Below are 15,607 nucleotides of genomic sequence, written 5' to 3'. Positions count from 1 at the left end.
GTGGGGCCTTCCCACGGCCCCCTAGGACCAGTAAACCCCAGTGCCAGTAGCCGGGCAGCGTGGGGCCTTCCCATGGCCCCCCAGGACCAGCCGCTCCAGACCCCTGGGTCTGACGCTCCCAAAACCCCTCCTGGCGGACGTGCCCAGTGGCCACTGAGGCACGGACCCATCTGAGGGGAAAGCTGAGCCCGAGACCCCTTTACTCCGCAGGGACACCCCCTTGTACCCCCCCCGAGATACTATTTTTAGCAACAAACCTCTTTATCTCCCACTGAGCCGCTTGCTTTCGTCCCAAACTGATTTATACCCTCCTGCAAGGCCTCCTCACCGTGGTGTTCCCACAGCTTCTCACCCACCAACGCTGGCTCCTTCCACAGGTCGTTCCTGACTTGACTCCTACCCAAAAAGCTTCCCAGAAATTGTGGCAAAACAGAGAGAAAGGGAGGAAAATATCCAGCGTAGAGCTACCCGAGACTGTCATCGCTCAGGGTCTAAGAGAGGAGGACGTCGCCCTGTTGGGGAAGGTAGAACTCGTTGGGGTTGCTGCTAAGGTTTAGCTGAGAGCTGCTCTCTCTCTTGAAAAACACACGCAAAGAATTTTTCAGAATTCCCAGAACTTCATTCTCCACTGAAAATTCCGACGGTTTGACAGAGCCGGGGTTCAGTGTGAAACGAATACCCAGGAAAAGGGTGCGTGTGTTGCCAAAAAACAGTCTCTCCTCTCAACTGCGACGATCCACACGCTGCAATTGTTCTTCCTGACTGACCGAAGGTGCCACAAGTCAGGGCTTTCCTCCCGTTTCTTCCAGAGAATGGCCTTCTCCCAAAAAGGGGGTAAAGTGGCTGCCGGATTTCTCCTGGAAAAAGGAAAGAGGGGAAGGAAGATGGTTACCTCTGTGCTCGCTGCTGGGGCAGGATGAACGCTGAGCGACCATTGGAAGGAACAATTGTTCCATCAGAGCAGCCACTGACCGGAGATAGTTCACATCCTTAATCTGGGTAATCACTGCTTTCTCCCCGAAACTAAAAGACGAGCGTTTTGGTGACCTTTCAGCCACGTGAAACAGGCTTGCATTAGCAAGCAAGGACACCGGAGGTTGCCTTCACCTCACTCCAATCACTTGGTGACTACTGCCACTTTTTAAGAGAAGGGTGCTGTGAAAAACCAAGTGTGGAGAGAGGAACCACAAACTCGGGCAATAGTCCTCATGTCCTAATTCCGTGCAAAACTGGGAGGGATCCAACTCGATTTACCTCTTGGTCTTTCTGAACCGGCGGGTGTGAGTTTCTGTCGAAGGTGATTTTGCCCATCTGGAAGTCATGGTTGGGGATTTCTCTGGAAAAGCAGCATAAAAGTACGATGAAAGGAGAAATTTTGTACCTCCCATCCACCTGAACGCAGCGAGGCCTATTCTGTGTTGGTCAGTGTTGTACCATCGCTGGCTGCGAATTTTCATCCCCAAGTATTTCTAGATGGAAACCACGGAATTATTTCCTAAAGGGGGGCATACGTGGCACAGAGGAGATCATCAGCTCCTGGACCTGCTGTAGAAGCTTGGTTTCCACGTTGCCTGTGGTCTCCACAGGGCCACGGACGTGCTTTTCCACCAGGGTTCAAGATTTCCCGCGACACCACGTTTCGCTTTAGGAAACGGGCAGGGCTCCCTCCAGCCCACCAGACTCGGCGAGCCTGCTGCCTCTCCCCACGTGTCTTCCCCAGAACCGGAGTTGACTGAGAGAGTTTTGGCAACGTTGACTTAGGATCTGCACCTTCAGCAGTCAGGGATGTCACAGTCAAGTCTAGAAGACCAGACTTGCTTTTCTAAACGCCAAATTAGGAGGAAAACACCTTGTTTATATTGCAGGAGCAGGAAAAAAAAACCTCCACTCAAATGCTGAACCTTCACTTGCTGACAAGGGAACGAGATGGACCAACCTTTGAACGGCTCCTGGTTCAGCTGCCGACGGCTCTGCACCTTCCTTCTTGCTGTCTAGTCTGTACCCAGGACCGGAGAATGCCTGTGTGCACAGAACGAGGTTTAATTTAATTGAAAGCACGCTGCATGGGGCTGCTCTATTCTGTAAAAGCTTGCTATCCATTTTATTCAATTCTTTGGTTCAGCAGTTTTCTTTCTGGCGTGTCAAAGAAGCCGCTGACCTCTGGGGGTGTGGATGTTTCCATCGCCTGGTTCTCACCTGCCCCTTGAACGACAGCAAGTTGTGCCCTTCCTGGCCGTGAGCAAAACAAAACACGGGCAGAGACTCGCCAGTGAAGGAAGGAGCCCCTCTAAGATCAAGTATTTTGCAGTTTCTACGAGTATTTTGCAGTTTATACGAGTATTTCGCAGTTGTTTGGAGCGGCTTTCCCTCACCCTTGCACAACATTGGGAAAACAGCCGAGATGGGGGACTTACGTGAAAGCCTGCGTCGCTCGCACGTCCACTGGGGTCTCCTTCAGCGTCCTGTGAGGGGAAAAAAGTGACTTCCTCGTGTTCCTGGTGCGATGTGCAGAACACACAAGAACAGTTCCACGTATTTCTGACCAAACAAAACTTTAGAATAATTCTGTGCAAAATGAGAATAATTATCTTTCCGAAATCAACTGTTGGTACACAACCACCTCCTCAGTAACACAGGAAAAAGCATCTGGTAAGGAAAGGTCAGCCTTAAGAAATCGTTTCAGGCAAAATTAAACGATGTTGGAGCTCCCCGTTCCCTCACAAGCAAGGCTGGTTGTCTAGAGGATGCGTTTGTGGAGAGCAGAAGCTTAACTTACTGTGGTCTCTTCCTGTTGTGCGCTTCCCTCTGGTTCTTTGGGCCCCACGGGAGCAACAAAATCCACCTGTTTATAGAAGCAGCGTGAAAATAAGCATGAACGATATTTTTCTTTGGATCGTAAGGTTTAGAGCACTGTTTCTCCAAACTCCACCAACTATCACTCCGTTTTCATCAAGAAAGAACTGACGTCTGCCTGTTACATATTTTAACTCAAAAGTGAAAAGACGAAACCTCCCAGGAATGAGCCTTAGCACAGAAGTGGGACAGAGCCGTGAACCAGCACCCCGCAATTCTTTGAACCAAGAAAAGGCTGCTCTATCAAACTCAGATTCTAAAACACCTTGAGGACAAACACGGCCCCCGAGGCATGACAGTCACCTGAGGGGACATGAAGTGCAGCTCAGGACCACAGCCGTGGTCACAAAGGCACACGGGGTTCTCTCAAACGAGTCCTCTTCCCCGTCCCATCTGACTTGACCTTTCCTGCCCCGTCCTCAGAGGTGCCCGGTGGGCGATGCTGTCACTGACTAAGATGCCCTCTCCTTTGGGGAGGACACAGGCTTTCCATGTCAGCTTGAACTTACCTCGAGATCACAGTCTGTGATGGACACGGCCTTCTCTGGTTTGGTCTCCACCACCTGAAGCTCATAGATCTGAAAGAGCAGTGAATATTTCAAGACGGCCCATGAAAGAGCTCAGCCTGTAGAAGAAAAGCATGGCAAAACCTTTCCCTTCAGACAGCTTCAAGAAAATTGAAGGAAGTGCTCCCCTTACTCGACGACTGGATACTACAGGACCTCCACAGAACATGACAGCAAAGATTTTTTTGCCCTAGACAGAAGATTGCTGTATGGTGGAACGAGAGAACCTGCCTTTTACTGTACCTTGCTGCGCTCTGACTGTACCTTAATCTGCATTTCTGAAAGCAAATTACGAATGTAGGGTAAAACTGAAACAGAGCTTGTAAGAACATCAGCAGCACAAATGTGTGTTTTCTCACGAGTCAACAACCAGCCTAAACATCATCTGTGTTGATTGTTTTAGCATCGACATCGAAGAGCTGAGCTGAGTCTGCAGCCCCAACGGATCCAGTGGGCACAACACTCACCCATAGAATCGCTTCTCAAGATGTAGCCGAGGTACTTGTGCAGTCACAACTGACTGTACGGTGTCTATATCTAATATACTGTACCTTTTTGTTGTACTTGATGGCAATAACATCCCCCGTAGTGAGACAAGGGTAGTTTCTCAAGGCGTTTTCTAATCTTGGGAGGATGTTAAGATGAAACGTTTGTCTTCGATGCAACATCAAAGCTTTAAAGCTACTGTGTCATTAAAACCCTGATCCTTGGTCCCTCAAATGTGGTTTAGAACCTTTTAGTAAACCTTAGGGTGTTTAAGTTTTTCTAGAGAACACTCAAACCCATTGGACTTTCAAGATTCACGCTTGTGCCCTCCAGGTGACGCTTTGTGCCAGCAGTTGGCGTCATCTCTGTACGTAAGCCCTCCATCCTTCCAGGAGTTACTGGAGGAGTGTGAGCCGCGCCTGAAGAGCGAGCTCTGCCTCGTCCTTCCATTCAGGAGAAAACTTGTGCCCCACTCCGTAGCCGGTAGGAAGGATACACAGCTTTGACGCTGGTGATGGAAAGAAAATCTGGGCTCTGGGGCTGAAATGTGGCGGAAGTACCCACGGGAAGGTGGACGCTTTCCACTTGTACCAGGCCTCCCGCTTCCAGCGACAAGTTCTGCATCATCTGCGAAAGTGAAAACAAGGACACGAACCACGATCAGCGAGATCTCTTTCCTTATTTTCGCTGGGGCCACCACCTGCCCTGAAACGCACCAGTCGGCCATGTTTTCTTTTCAGGAATAACGGCCTTCAGAAGCAGTCTGCTTCGCTTACGGAGTTAAACTGGGGGAGGGAAACCTGGCTGAAAGCTGTGAACGTGACTAGCGAAGACAGGCCCGGCCAGGACACCTCCCACCTCTTTAATACCAAACTGGCAACTCATTTGTCCTGCTCTTCGGGTTTGGACACGGGAGACCACTCACCCAGGGCGGAAGGTAGCAGACACCCTCCTCAGCCTCAGATTCCAGCACTCCACAGTGCGTCGCTCGGTCCGCCTTGGTGTTTGTCAGCCGGAACAGCATCGGGCAGGGCATGTCAAGTCGGACTGGGGAGAAAGGAGACAAAAACGTTACTTGTTGACAAGCCCCTACTGCGTTCTCTTGTGGAGAAGGTGCACGCAGGAAGATCTGGTTTGTAAGATTTACCTATTCTTCCCAGCCCAGTAAGGTCCAGTGATCTCTGCCCCGTTCACCATCCACACCGCACTATGCCTGTTCACAAACAGAACTACATGGATTTAATGAGGATTAATTTGGCATGCTGTCAGTCACTTACCGAGGAGCTGTTGTGAATCAGGCGGTCTCTCCACCTCAGGTTCAGAAGGATCTCTTAGTTTCTGGTAAGGGATCTCAAACCTTGGGAGACGTCCCTGCTCAAAGGGGAGAGTCACCGGGCGTGCAGTCTGGTTGCAATTTAGGGAGAGCTCAAGTTGGGCTCATGCAAAGATCTGTGGCTGGTAAAAGGTCTCTCTGCCTCAAGGAACCACCTTGAGAGGTGACCCAGCTCAAGGGGAGATGACTGCCATGCAGCCACGCTGCCGAGCAGGGAGAGCCCAGAGCGGCTCACTTAGGCCGTCACATTGATGGGATGAAGTGGTTGGCTCGTAGTCCATCTGCAGACAATGGGAAAGGTCTGCATGAGACTCCTTGTGCCCACAACTTTCTTTGTGCCTTGATCAATGAGTCTGGGAAGAACCACCTGCTATTGATGTGTTAATCACGTGATGGATGATCCAAGCTCATGTGCATCGATACTCGCTGGGTCACCCTGTGTGGGTTCCCTAGAACCTTCCGACGTTCCAAATTTCCCCAAAAAAACCCATTTCTTTTCCCCAAAGGACTCTCCGAAAGCAAGTTCAAGAAGAACTCTTTGCATCTCAACTCTCACCAGCACATCGCCATTCTGGTGGATGAAAGCCTTGTCGTCAGCCCCAGCTGGGAAACCAGGTTGGTGCTGGGACTATCTATGGGGTCCCTCACTGGAGTGCAGGTCCCTCACAGTCTTTCTCACAGGTCCACTACTGGTCCCAGCTCTGCACAATATACCCCAAAGGAAACAGCCCAAATGACCAAGGACTCACTTTTGGCCAACATGTTATTTCTTATTTATTCTAAAAAGCATCATCTTCTGATGTACAGCATCCCAGTTGGTACTGGTAACAACTGCTCATAGACAGCCCAGCTCAGCTCAGGTGCCGGGAGTCAAATCCCAGTCCATCCATGGTTTGGCCACAAATTCCCCTGCTCACCCTGCTCCACCGGTCACGGCGGGGGTACAGAGCTGGCTCTGAAGCCCATGGCCAGAGCCCTGATGGGACCCAGGCGGGTGAAGGCCACTCCAGCCTCCCTGTGACTGCTGGCACAGCCCGAAAGCTGCTGCGTTTTCCAGTTCTCATTGTAAGGAAAGTGTCGACAGGAGTGACAGGCCTTGCCATGGCCCAGTTTCCCCCATTGGCCATCCCCATGGCCACCACAGGGTTCCGGAATGTCTGTCTGTCACAGCCGGGGCGTTTGTGACGTCATGGCATGAGCTGGACTCATCTGCCCGCGCGGCTGCCCCCCAACTCAGTGGTGTGTTTGCCACAGGCAGTGAAGGACCGAGACCTGGGGCTCTTCAGCCTGAAGAAGAAAAGACTGAGAGGGGACCTCATCAACGCTTGGAAATATCTCAAGGGTGGGTGTCAAGGGGATGGGGCCGGGCTCTTTTCGGTGGTGCCCAGTGACCGGGCAAGGGGCAACGGGCACAAACTGGAGCACAGGAAGTTCAACCTGAACGTTAAGGGTGACAAGAGCACTGGAACAGGCTGCCCAGGGAGGTTGTGGAGTCTCCTTCCCTGGAGATACTCAAAACGCTGCCTGGACACACTCCTGTGCAACCTGCTGTAAGGGGATTAGCAGAGGGGGTTGGACTAGATGATCTCCAGAGGTCCCTTCCAACCCCCACTGTGTTGTGATTCTGTGACAGCCTGCGACTGCACCAGCGCCGCCCCATCTCTGTTGCTGTGATGCAGCTGAGGTCTGGACGTCGCACAAAGTCACCGTCCCCCTCTGTGGGACCTCCCCCGAGGAAAAGGAAGCGCCGGGCTCGCGCGGAGGAAGGTGAGTGCAGAGCATCCCCCCTCCCCGGGCGCCTAGGGCCCGTAGAAGAGCGGCCGTCCCTCCTTCGCAGGGCAGCGGGGGCCAACAGCCCAACCCATGCCGGGCCTTTGGCAGTGGGGTTGGGAAACGGGAGCTGCGACATGTGCGGGGCGCCGGTCCCAGGGGTTGCTCGGCTGGAGGTGTTGCAAATCTGGAGAAGAAAAACTTCTCCACACACAGACCAGTAGAGACGTCGTTTATTAACGACGCGCAGCGGGGATGTGGGATCCTTCCCCAAGATGGCCGCCTGCACGTTGCAATCAACAAATATTTATATATTAAATTCGTACATATTCAGTCATCATTGATATGTATCAATGATATATCATTGAAATATCATCCATGCGTATTCATCATCGTCCTCTCGATGATTGGTTCTTCTTCTCTCGCTCCTGATGCCAATGAGCGCGCAGCCTCTGTCGTAGTCTTCTCTTGTTCCCTTGTGAGTAGGGGGTATCGTTTAGGTAGGTGGCCCGTGAGTCGGAGGTCTCGACCGCTCCTCAAATTGACCATGTTTGGTCAAGGAACATGTCCTTGGCTCGTAGGCTCTTGGCTCGTACCTGCTTTGGTCATGATGCAAAGATTATACACAATGGGCACCATCATAAATCCTGTCCAGCAGACATCTTGGACTACAACACACTGTCCTTGTTTCTAACCACTAACAGATCATTGGTTAATGAATACCGTAGCTCTGGGACTTTACAGGGGTATGCTAGCAGCATTGGCAATACAGATTTTATTTTATATTTGATCGTTTATCCCATTTGAGACTTATTTTCCCAAAGTAATCATTAGTTTCTCCTATTAATATCCACTAATTAGAATTCTTGATATTCAAATCAAGATGGGAACAGTAAAGGGATTTCTAAGCAGTATCCTAAAATCCTAAATCTGGTGCTTTCTGCACCAGGGGCGTCGCGCTGGCTTTGGCTGCCGCCGCTGCTCCTTGTGCCGCCGGTGAAGGGTTTGCTTTGCCGTTTCAGTGAGTCCCCCGGAGAGGCCGGAGCGGCCGCAGCAGCACGAGGAGCCTGGAGAAGGGCCGAGCGACCAGAGCAGCCCTCCGCAGCCGTCGCCACGTCAGCAGGTGCGAGACCCCCCTGGCCGGGGGCAGGAAAGGTCAAGTCAGATGGGACGGGGAAGAGGACTCGTTTGAGAGAACCCCGTGTGCCTTTGTGACCACGGCTGTGGTCCTGAGCTGCACTTCATGTCCCCTCAGGTGACTGTCATGCCTCGGGGGCCGTGTTTGTCCTCAAGGTGTTTTAGAATCTGAGTTTGATAGAGCAGCCTTTTCTTGGTTCAAAGAATTGCGGGGTGCTGGTTCACGGCTCTGTCCCACTTCTGTGCTAAGGCTCATTCCTGGGAGGTTTAGTCTTTTCACTTTTGAGTTAAAATATGTAACAGGCAGACGTCAGTTCTTTCTTGATCAAAACGGAGTGATAGTTGGTGGAGTTTGGAGAAACAGTGCTCTAAACCTTACGATCCAAAGAAAAATATCGTTCATGCTTATTTTCACGCTGCTTCTATAAACAGGTGGATTTTGTTGCTCCCGTGGGGCCCAAAGAACCAGAGGGAAGCGCACAACAGGAAGAGACCACAGTAAGTTAAGCTTCTGCTCTCCACAAACGCATCCTCTAGACAACCAGCCTTGCTTGTGAGGGAACGGGGAGCTCCAACATCGTTTTTTTTTGCCTGAAACGATTTCTTAAGGCTGACCTTTCCTTACCCGATGCTTTTTCCTGAGTTACTGAGGAGGTGGTTGTGTACCAACAGTTGATTTCAGAAAGATAATTATTCTCATTTTGCACAGAATTATTCTAAAGTTTTGTTTGGTCAGAAATACGTGGAACTGTTCTTGTGTGTTCTGCACATCGCACCAGGAACACGAGGAAGTCACTTTTTTCCCCTCACAGGACGCTGAAGGAGACCCCAGTGGACGTGCGAGCGACGCAGGCTTTCACGTAAGTCCCCCATCTCGGCTGTTTTCCCAATGTTGTGCAAGGGTGAGGGAAAGCTGCTCCAAACAACTGCGAAATACTCGTAGAAACTGCAAAATACTCGCAGAAACTGCAAAATACTTGATCTTAGAGGGGCTCCTTCCTTCACTGGCGAGTCTCTGCCTGTGTTTTGTTTTGCTCACGGCCAGGAAGGGCACAACTTGCTGTCGTTCAAGGGGCAGGTGAGAACCAGGCGATGGAAACATCCACACCCCCAGGGGTCAGCGGCTTCTTTGACACACCAGAAAGAAAACTGCTGAACCAAAGAATTGAATAAAATGGATAGCAAGCTTTTACAGAATAGAGCAGCCCCATGCAGCGTGCTTTCAATTAAATTAAACCTCGTTCTGTGCACACAGGCATTCTCCGGTCCTGGGTACAGGCTAGACAGCAAGAAGGAAGGTGCTGAGCCGTCGGCAGCTGAACCAGGAGCCGTTCAAAGGTTGGTCCATCTCGTTCCCTTGTCAGCAAGTGAAGGTTCAGCATTTGAGTGGAGGTTTTTTTTTCCTGCTCCTGCAATATAAACAAGGTGTTTTCCTCCTAATTTGGCATTTAGAAAAGCAAGTCTGGTCTTCTAGACTTGACTGTGACATCCCTGACTGCTGAAGGTGCAGATCCTAAGTCGACGTTGCCAAAACTCTCTCAGTCAACTCCGGTTCTGGAGAAGACACGTGGGGAGAGGCAGCAGGCTCGCCGAGTCTGGTGGGCTGGAGGGAGCCCTGCCCGTTTCCTAAAGCGAAACGTGGTGTCGCGGGAAATCTTGAACCCTGGTGGAAAAGCACGTCCGTGGCCCTGTGGAGACCACAGGCAACGTGGAAACCAAGCTTCTACAGCAGGTCCAGGAGCTGATGATCTCCTCTGTGCCACGTATGCCCCCCTTTAGGAAATAATTCCGTGGTTTCCATCTAGAAATACTTGGGGATGAAAATTCGCAGCCAGCGATGGTACAACACTGACCAACACAGAATAGGCCTCGCTGCGTTCAGGTGGATGGGAGGTACAAAATTTCTCCTTTCATCGTACTTTTATGCTGCTTTTCCAGAGAAATCCCCAACCATGACTTCCAGATGGGCAAAATCACCTTCGACAGAAACTCACACCCGCCGGTTCAGAAAGACCAAGAGGTAAATCGAGTTGGATCCCTCCCAGTTTTGCACGGAATTAGGACATGAGGACTATTGCCCGAGTTTGTGGTTCCTCTCTCCACACTTGGTTTTTCACAGCACCCTTCTCTTAAAAAGTGGCAGTAGTCACCAAGTGATTGGAGTGAGGTGAAGGCAACCTCCGGTGTCCTTGCTTGCTAATGCAAGCCTGTTTCACGTGGCTGAAAGGTCACCAAAACGCTCGTCTTTTAGTTTCGGGGAGAAAGCAGTGATTACCCAGATTAAGGATGTGAACTATCTCCGGTCAGTGGCTGCTCTGATGGAACAATTGTTCCTTCCAATGGTCGCTCAGCGTTCATCCTGCCCCAGCAGCGAGCACAGAGGTAACCATCTTCCTTCCCCTCTTTCCTTTTTCCAGGAGAAATCCGGCAGCCACTTTACCCCCTTTTTGGGAGAAGGCCATTCTCTGGAAGAAACGGGAGGAAAGCCCTGACTTGTGGCACCTTCGGTCAGTCAGGAAGAACAATTGCAGCGTGTGGATCGTCGCAGTTGAGAGGAGAGACTGTTTTTTGGCAACACACGCACCCTTTTCCTGGGTATTCGTTTCACACTGAACCCCGGCTCTGTCAAACCGTCGGAATTTTCAGTGGAGAATGAAGTTCTGGGAATTCTGAAAAATTCTTTGCGTGTGTTTTTCAAGAGAGAGAGCAGCTCTCAGCTAAACCTTAGCAGCAACCCCAACGAGTTCTACCTTCCCCAACAGGGCGACGTCCTCCTCTCTTAGACCCTGAGCGATGACAGTCTCGGGTAGCTCTACGCTGGATATTTTCCTCCCTTTCTCTCTGTTTTGCCACAATTTCTGGGAAGCTTTTTGGGTAGGAGTCAAGTCAGGAACGACCTGTGGAAGGAGCCAGCGTTGGTGGGTGAGAAGCTGTGGGAACACCACGGTGAGGAGGCCTTGCAGGAGGGTATAAATCAGTTTGGGACGAAAGCAAGCGGCTCAGTGGGAGATAAAGAGGTTTGTTGCTAAAAATAGTATCTCGGGGGGGGTACAAGGGGGTGTCCCTGCGGAGTAAAGGGGTCTCGGGCTCAGCTTTCCCCTCAGATGGGTCCGTGCCTCAGTGGCCACTGGGCACGTCCGCCAGGAGGGGTTTTGGGAGCGTCAGACCCAGGGGTCTGGAGCGGCTGGTCCTGGGGGGCCATGGGAAGGCCCCACGCTGCCCGGCTACTGGCACTGGGGTTTACTGGTCCTAGGGGGCCGTGGGAAGGCCCCACGCTGCCTGGCTACCAGCACTGGGGTTCACTGGTCCTGAGGAGCCGCAGCAAGGCCATGTTTGCACGAGGACAGGGCCCAGTCTATACCGGGAGGCGATCCAGTTTGTACCGGGACGGGGCCTAGTCTGTAGCGGGAGGGGATCCAATTTGTACCAGGACAGGGCCCAGTCTGTACTGAGAGGGGATCAGGGCATCCAGTCGGTCCTGGGACAGGGCCCAGTCTGTACTGGGAGGGGATCCAGTCTGTACTGGATATTTTCTACTTTCCCATATCAGTTGAAGCTACTATGAACTTAGTATATTGGAAATTTCAAGTCTTTCATGAAATCTGGCTGAAATCACTCGCTGGATTCTCAAGTTATTAAGGAAGGACAGCCAGACAGGCTCTGTTTCCCATGGCTGGAAACTTACCCAAGTCCAGCACCAGAGATGGACGTGCCCAGAGTGTATCCTAGACTGAGAGATGGGAGATACTTGTATTGATGTCTTTCAGGCCGCCTGATCATCTCGTTGCATGCTCTGGTGGTCGCTTCTGAATTGTGTCCACTTTTCAGGCTTAAAAACAGTGCCTTGCTCTGAGTATCAACATGCAATACCTACTGGATCATAAAGACTCTATTTTCCAAAATAAAAAATATCATCAGAAGCAGGCACAAAAGTATTAATTCAATAAATAAGACTTACATTAATTCACACCTGAAAAAATATCCTCCCCTCTTCTCTTCTACATAATTTTCAAAGGAAAGGAAACCCTCAAAGCTCTTTCTAAGAGTCCCAAAAGAAACTCCAAGGAAATAAATATTATTTACTTTGCATATCCTGCAAGACAGTAAGCAACCTCCCAAAGAGGGTCCACAGACCCTTTTCAGTATCACGAATTTCCCTTGCCGAGACAAAAGAAAAATATATCTATGAAGAACTACTACGGTTTTAAAACGCCGTGAGAGTCAGACCATTGATGCCTGTCCCTGTCACCATACACAAGGGAGCACCCCGGTTTTTGTGTCCTTCACCAGTTTTATAGCGCGCTCCAGCGGTTCTCTGGCTTTGTGCACAGGGTTATCCCCAACCTACAAAGTTAAAAATAAACTGAAAATCTTTACTGCTAAACCCAGTACTAGCTCTTGGTAAACACAGTCCAACCTTGCTTATGAAAATTACTATATTGAGGCAATATATTTTATTTAAGGGTTTAATGCATATAATAAATAAAAAGGTGCTTACGTTACCCCAAAATAGCATGAATTAAAGGAAGAGTGATCACAAATTACTAAGAATTAAAATAAAGGAAAATTTGGTTTAAACTTCTTTAGCATGTTAGAAGGGTAAGGAGCACGACAAGACTGCTTAGGATCATTTGATCTAGTTTTTGGATTCTTCTGATTCTTCCTTTCATGAAAACTATGAAACAGCCACAATGTTTTATTTTATTTCCGCTATTACAACTGTAATCTACTTCTGCAGAGAGTTCTACAGAAATGCCAATGCCAAATGGCATTTTTATGGGAAGAATAAAAATAAGACTTTTTTTTTTTAAAGAAGATGGCAAATAAATCCCAAGTTGCTGATTTTCAGTACTACAAATAAACCCAGCTTTTGGGAAGGTATTTAGATTAACCACGTTTGAAATAATACTACTGTGTTAGCTGACTATCCTTTATTAACAGTGTCTTTTCCACAGTTTTTCTGCATTTCTACCCGCAAGGCTCACGTCAGTGCAGGGCACTCTTCCAGAACAATCAGCACCGGTGTCACCACAGGTAACATCAGCTGTAAATTCCAGACCTGACTGCCGAGCTTCAGCCATTCCAGTTACAGCCTTGGCAGGCTGATAAGCCTTCACGGGCTGTTTCACCATGACCCTCGGCTTCAAGATCCCTTCCGGCACTCCCGGCAGCACACCCTTTCTTCTGGAAGGCTGCCACAAAGGGAACCAAGGAAAAATCACGTTAAAAAGCCCAACCTAAATAGTGAGGAGTAAAAGCAAAACCCAGAACTGTTGAGATAATCGCTCTTCAGAGGACAAATTAGTTTGCAAGGTGCCTCAGGCACCAACGGTTTGGCTCTTCCCACAACTACCACAAGCAACTCCGACTGCAGGTAAAGCTCTTGAGGGCAGGGTAAACAGCTTGTTGTTCTTTGTTTCCATCAGCCCCACTCACCCACTGGTTAGATACCCTTGTTACCTGAAACGGGACTTCAAGAGTTAACTGTTCATTCTCAAACTGGCAAATGCCAAAGGAACAAATATTCTTTACTTAAAGTTTCTCTTTTACGGCAAATAGGTGTATGCTGGTGATTGGCTAATTATTTGAAAGAGCTCCAGGCCATATTTATTACTTCCTTACAAAGCAGCCAGCAGACACCTCATACAAAATGAGAACAACAGAAAGCAGGTCAGGGAGTTTCATCTCCCGAACCACGACTCTTTGCCTAGGAAAACGTTCTGCTCTACAGGCAGAAGAAGAAGGAAGTGTTACACACAGATAGTTACTGTTTGATCCCCAAACTGCACAAGTAAAACACAGTTTAATTATTGAGGAAATGAGCCTTCAGTGTACATGAAAGCATAAAGTGTAAATATTTCCTGAACTGCCAGAAGTTCAGCCAGCTGACAAATATCAAAAACATTGGGAAATGGGAGACTGAACCTCCCCCCCTTCTCTCTGCTCATAATGGAGCAAAATAGAAACTACAAGATCCGTTTGATCTTAAGCTGCTCGGCCAACAGGAAGGGAAAGTGCCCGTCACAGAGCCCCAGCTTGACAAAAGCTCCTCCACTGGGTGACACTGGGGTATCATCTCTAATCTGGTAAAGCCAGTCAAGAAGTGCTCTGAGAGATGCACGGCCAGATTTGAATGCATCCTATCTAATAAAGAGGAAAACGAAATAAAAAGACAATTCTTTCATTTACAGCCCGAGCAAGGAAACCCACCAACTCACATTAAATGCTGGTAACACTACCAAGGATACAACCACAATTATAATCTCAGCTATAAACAAACATACTCTCATTCAAAATTTCTTACCTACCTACAATTATAAAGAACATGTTATAATGACCCATGAGACTTTTTTCCCATTAACAGAGTTGCTGTTAAGCTCCATAAGAGAGGCCACACAGAGTAACTCATTCTATCTTTCCGTTTTGCATGGTTAAGACCAGAATGAACTACCACGGTTAAAAGAGAACCACAATAATTTATTAACATACAGCCGAATAACACTAGTCCAGTTTTGAAAAGAGGTAGTGGATTTATGTGACATTCTAACTTATTCTGAAGCAGTAGGAAAAACCAGCCTCACCACAAGAATGGGACAGCTCTACACACATGGACATACAGAGTTGATTTTTCTTTTTTAACAGAACACAGTCTAATTCTCTGTGTAATTAAAAAGACATATTGATGTGCACAGGTATATGTGTGTGCATACACACACACACACACCCCCCCGGTACATTTTTATCATCTCTGTTGTGTAGCAGAAAATGGTGCTATTCGTACGTGCCAGTGGTTTCCAATGACACCCAAGGGTTCTCAGTACCTTGGAAAAGATGCTAAAGTCTCCAGGGAAACAAAGTTTGTGAGAAAATGTTAACCACTTACTTCCCTAAGCTTTCAACCTGTCCCAGGCAGGCTGAAAATCAGTAGCTGTGTGCTATCCCAACGGAAGGCTCTAACGGCTGGAAGGCTCACACGAGAACAGCACTGCCGTCGGAGCGGGATTCTGGCTCCGTTACTGAGGGAGCACGTTGCAGGGCTTTCGTTTGAGCTCGCGGCTGGATGCTGGGTGTCCCAGGAACACAATTCGTTGGCTTTGCAATACGCAGCACCATGGACTCCACACGATACTGCACAACAGGGTGGATATAGTCACTGTAATTTCAGAAATGCAGAGTAAACACGGCTGTATCCAACTGTGCGAGTACACACTCCCATTTCCTGAATTTAAAGTACGGACAGCCAGTTTTCCAAAATAAACAGCCATACTCTCACTTTTAAGGTACATTTTCTGTCCCATAGAGTGGAAACTTTCCATGGGTTTCCTCATCATTTGGCCCTAATAACTGAAAATCAAGTACTTCTAATTTTTACCTATGGAAAAATAAACACCCAACAGGCTGCAACAACATATACGGATGGCCATGCTGCAGTCAGGGAACAAGCGTTTACTGAACTCTATTT

General features: G+C 49.1%; 1 protein-coding gene across 1 annotated transcript; it reads right to left on the bottom strand.

The window, feature by feature from the left end:
• Positions 1-782: 782 nt before the first annotated feature.
• Positions 783-5,519, bottom strand: LOC147412669 (ubiquitin recognition factor in ER-associated degradation protein 1-like). Its single transcript, XM_086481139.1, has 12 exons — positions 5,474-5,519; positions 5,263-5,276; positions 5,053-5,086; positions 4,831-4,952; positions 4,402-4,532; positions 3,971-4,043; positions 3,363-3,431; positions 2,777-2,842; positions 2,415-2,462; positions 1,937-2,019; positions 1,255-1,336; positions 783-857 (listed from the first exon to the last, which is right to left on the bottom strand). The coding sequence occupies exons 1-12, from the start codon at positions 5,517-5,519 to the stop codon at positions 783-785; spliced, it is 843 nt and encodes a 280-aa protein (XP_086337265.1).
• Positions 5,520-15,607: the final 10,088 nt, after the last annotated feature.

This window comes from Leptosomus discolor, unplaced genomic scaffold (genome assembly GCF_034619465.1).
Source record: "Leptosomus discolor isolate bLepDis1 unplaced genomic scaffold, bLepDis1.hap2 HAP2_SCAFFOLD_45, whole genome shotgun sequence".
Classification (NCBI taxonomy): domain Eukaryota; kingdom Metazoa; phylum Chordata; class Aves; order Leptosomiformes; family Leptosomidae; genus Leptosomus; species Leptosomus discolor.
The sequence above is the reverse complement of the archived record's forward strand: the minus strand, read 5'-3'. Positions and strand labels throughout refer to the sequence as shown.

What these genes read in the sequence shown, in the direction of transcription:
- LOC147412669 (XM_086481139.1), bottom strand. Translation starts at nt 5,519, where the DNA reads ATGGACTACGAGCCAACCACTTCATCCCATCAATGTGACGGCCTAA. An exon ending in ATCACCAGCGTCAAAGCTGT is followed by an intron (nt 4,044 to 4,401) that starts GTATCCTTCCTA and finishes CATCCTCCCAAG; the next exon opens with ATTAGAAAACGCCTTGAGAA. An exon ending in CCATCAAGTACAACAAAAAG is followed by an intron (nt 3,432 to 3,970) that starts GTACAGTATATT and finishes CTGCTCTTTCAG; the next exon opens with ATCTATGAGCTTCAGGTGGT.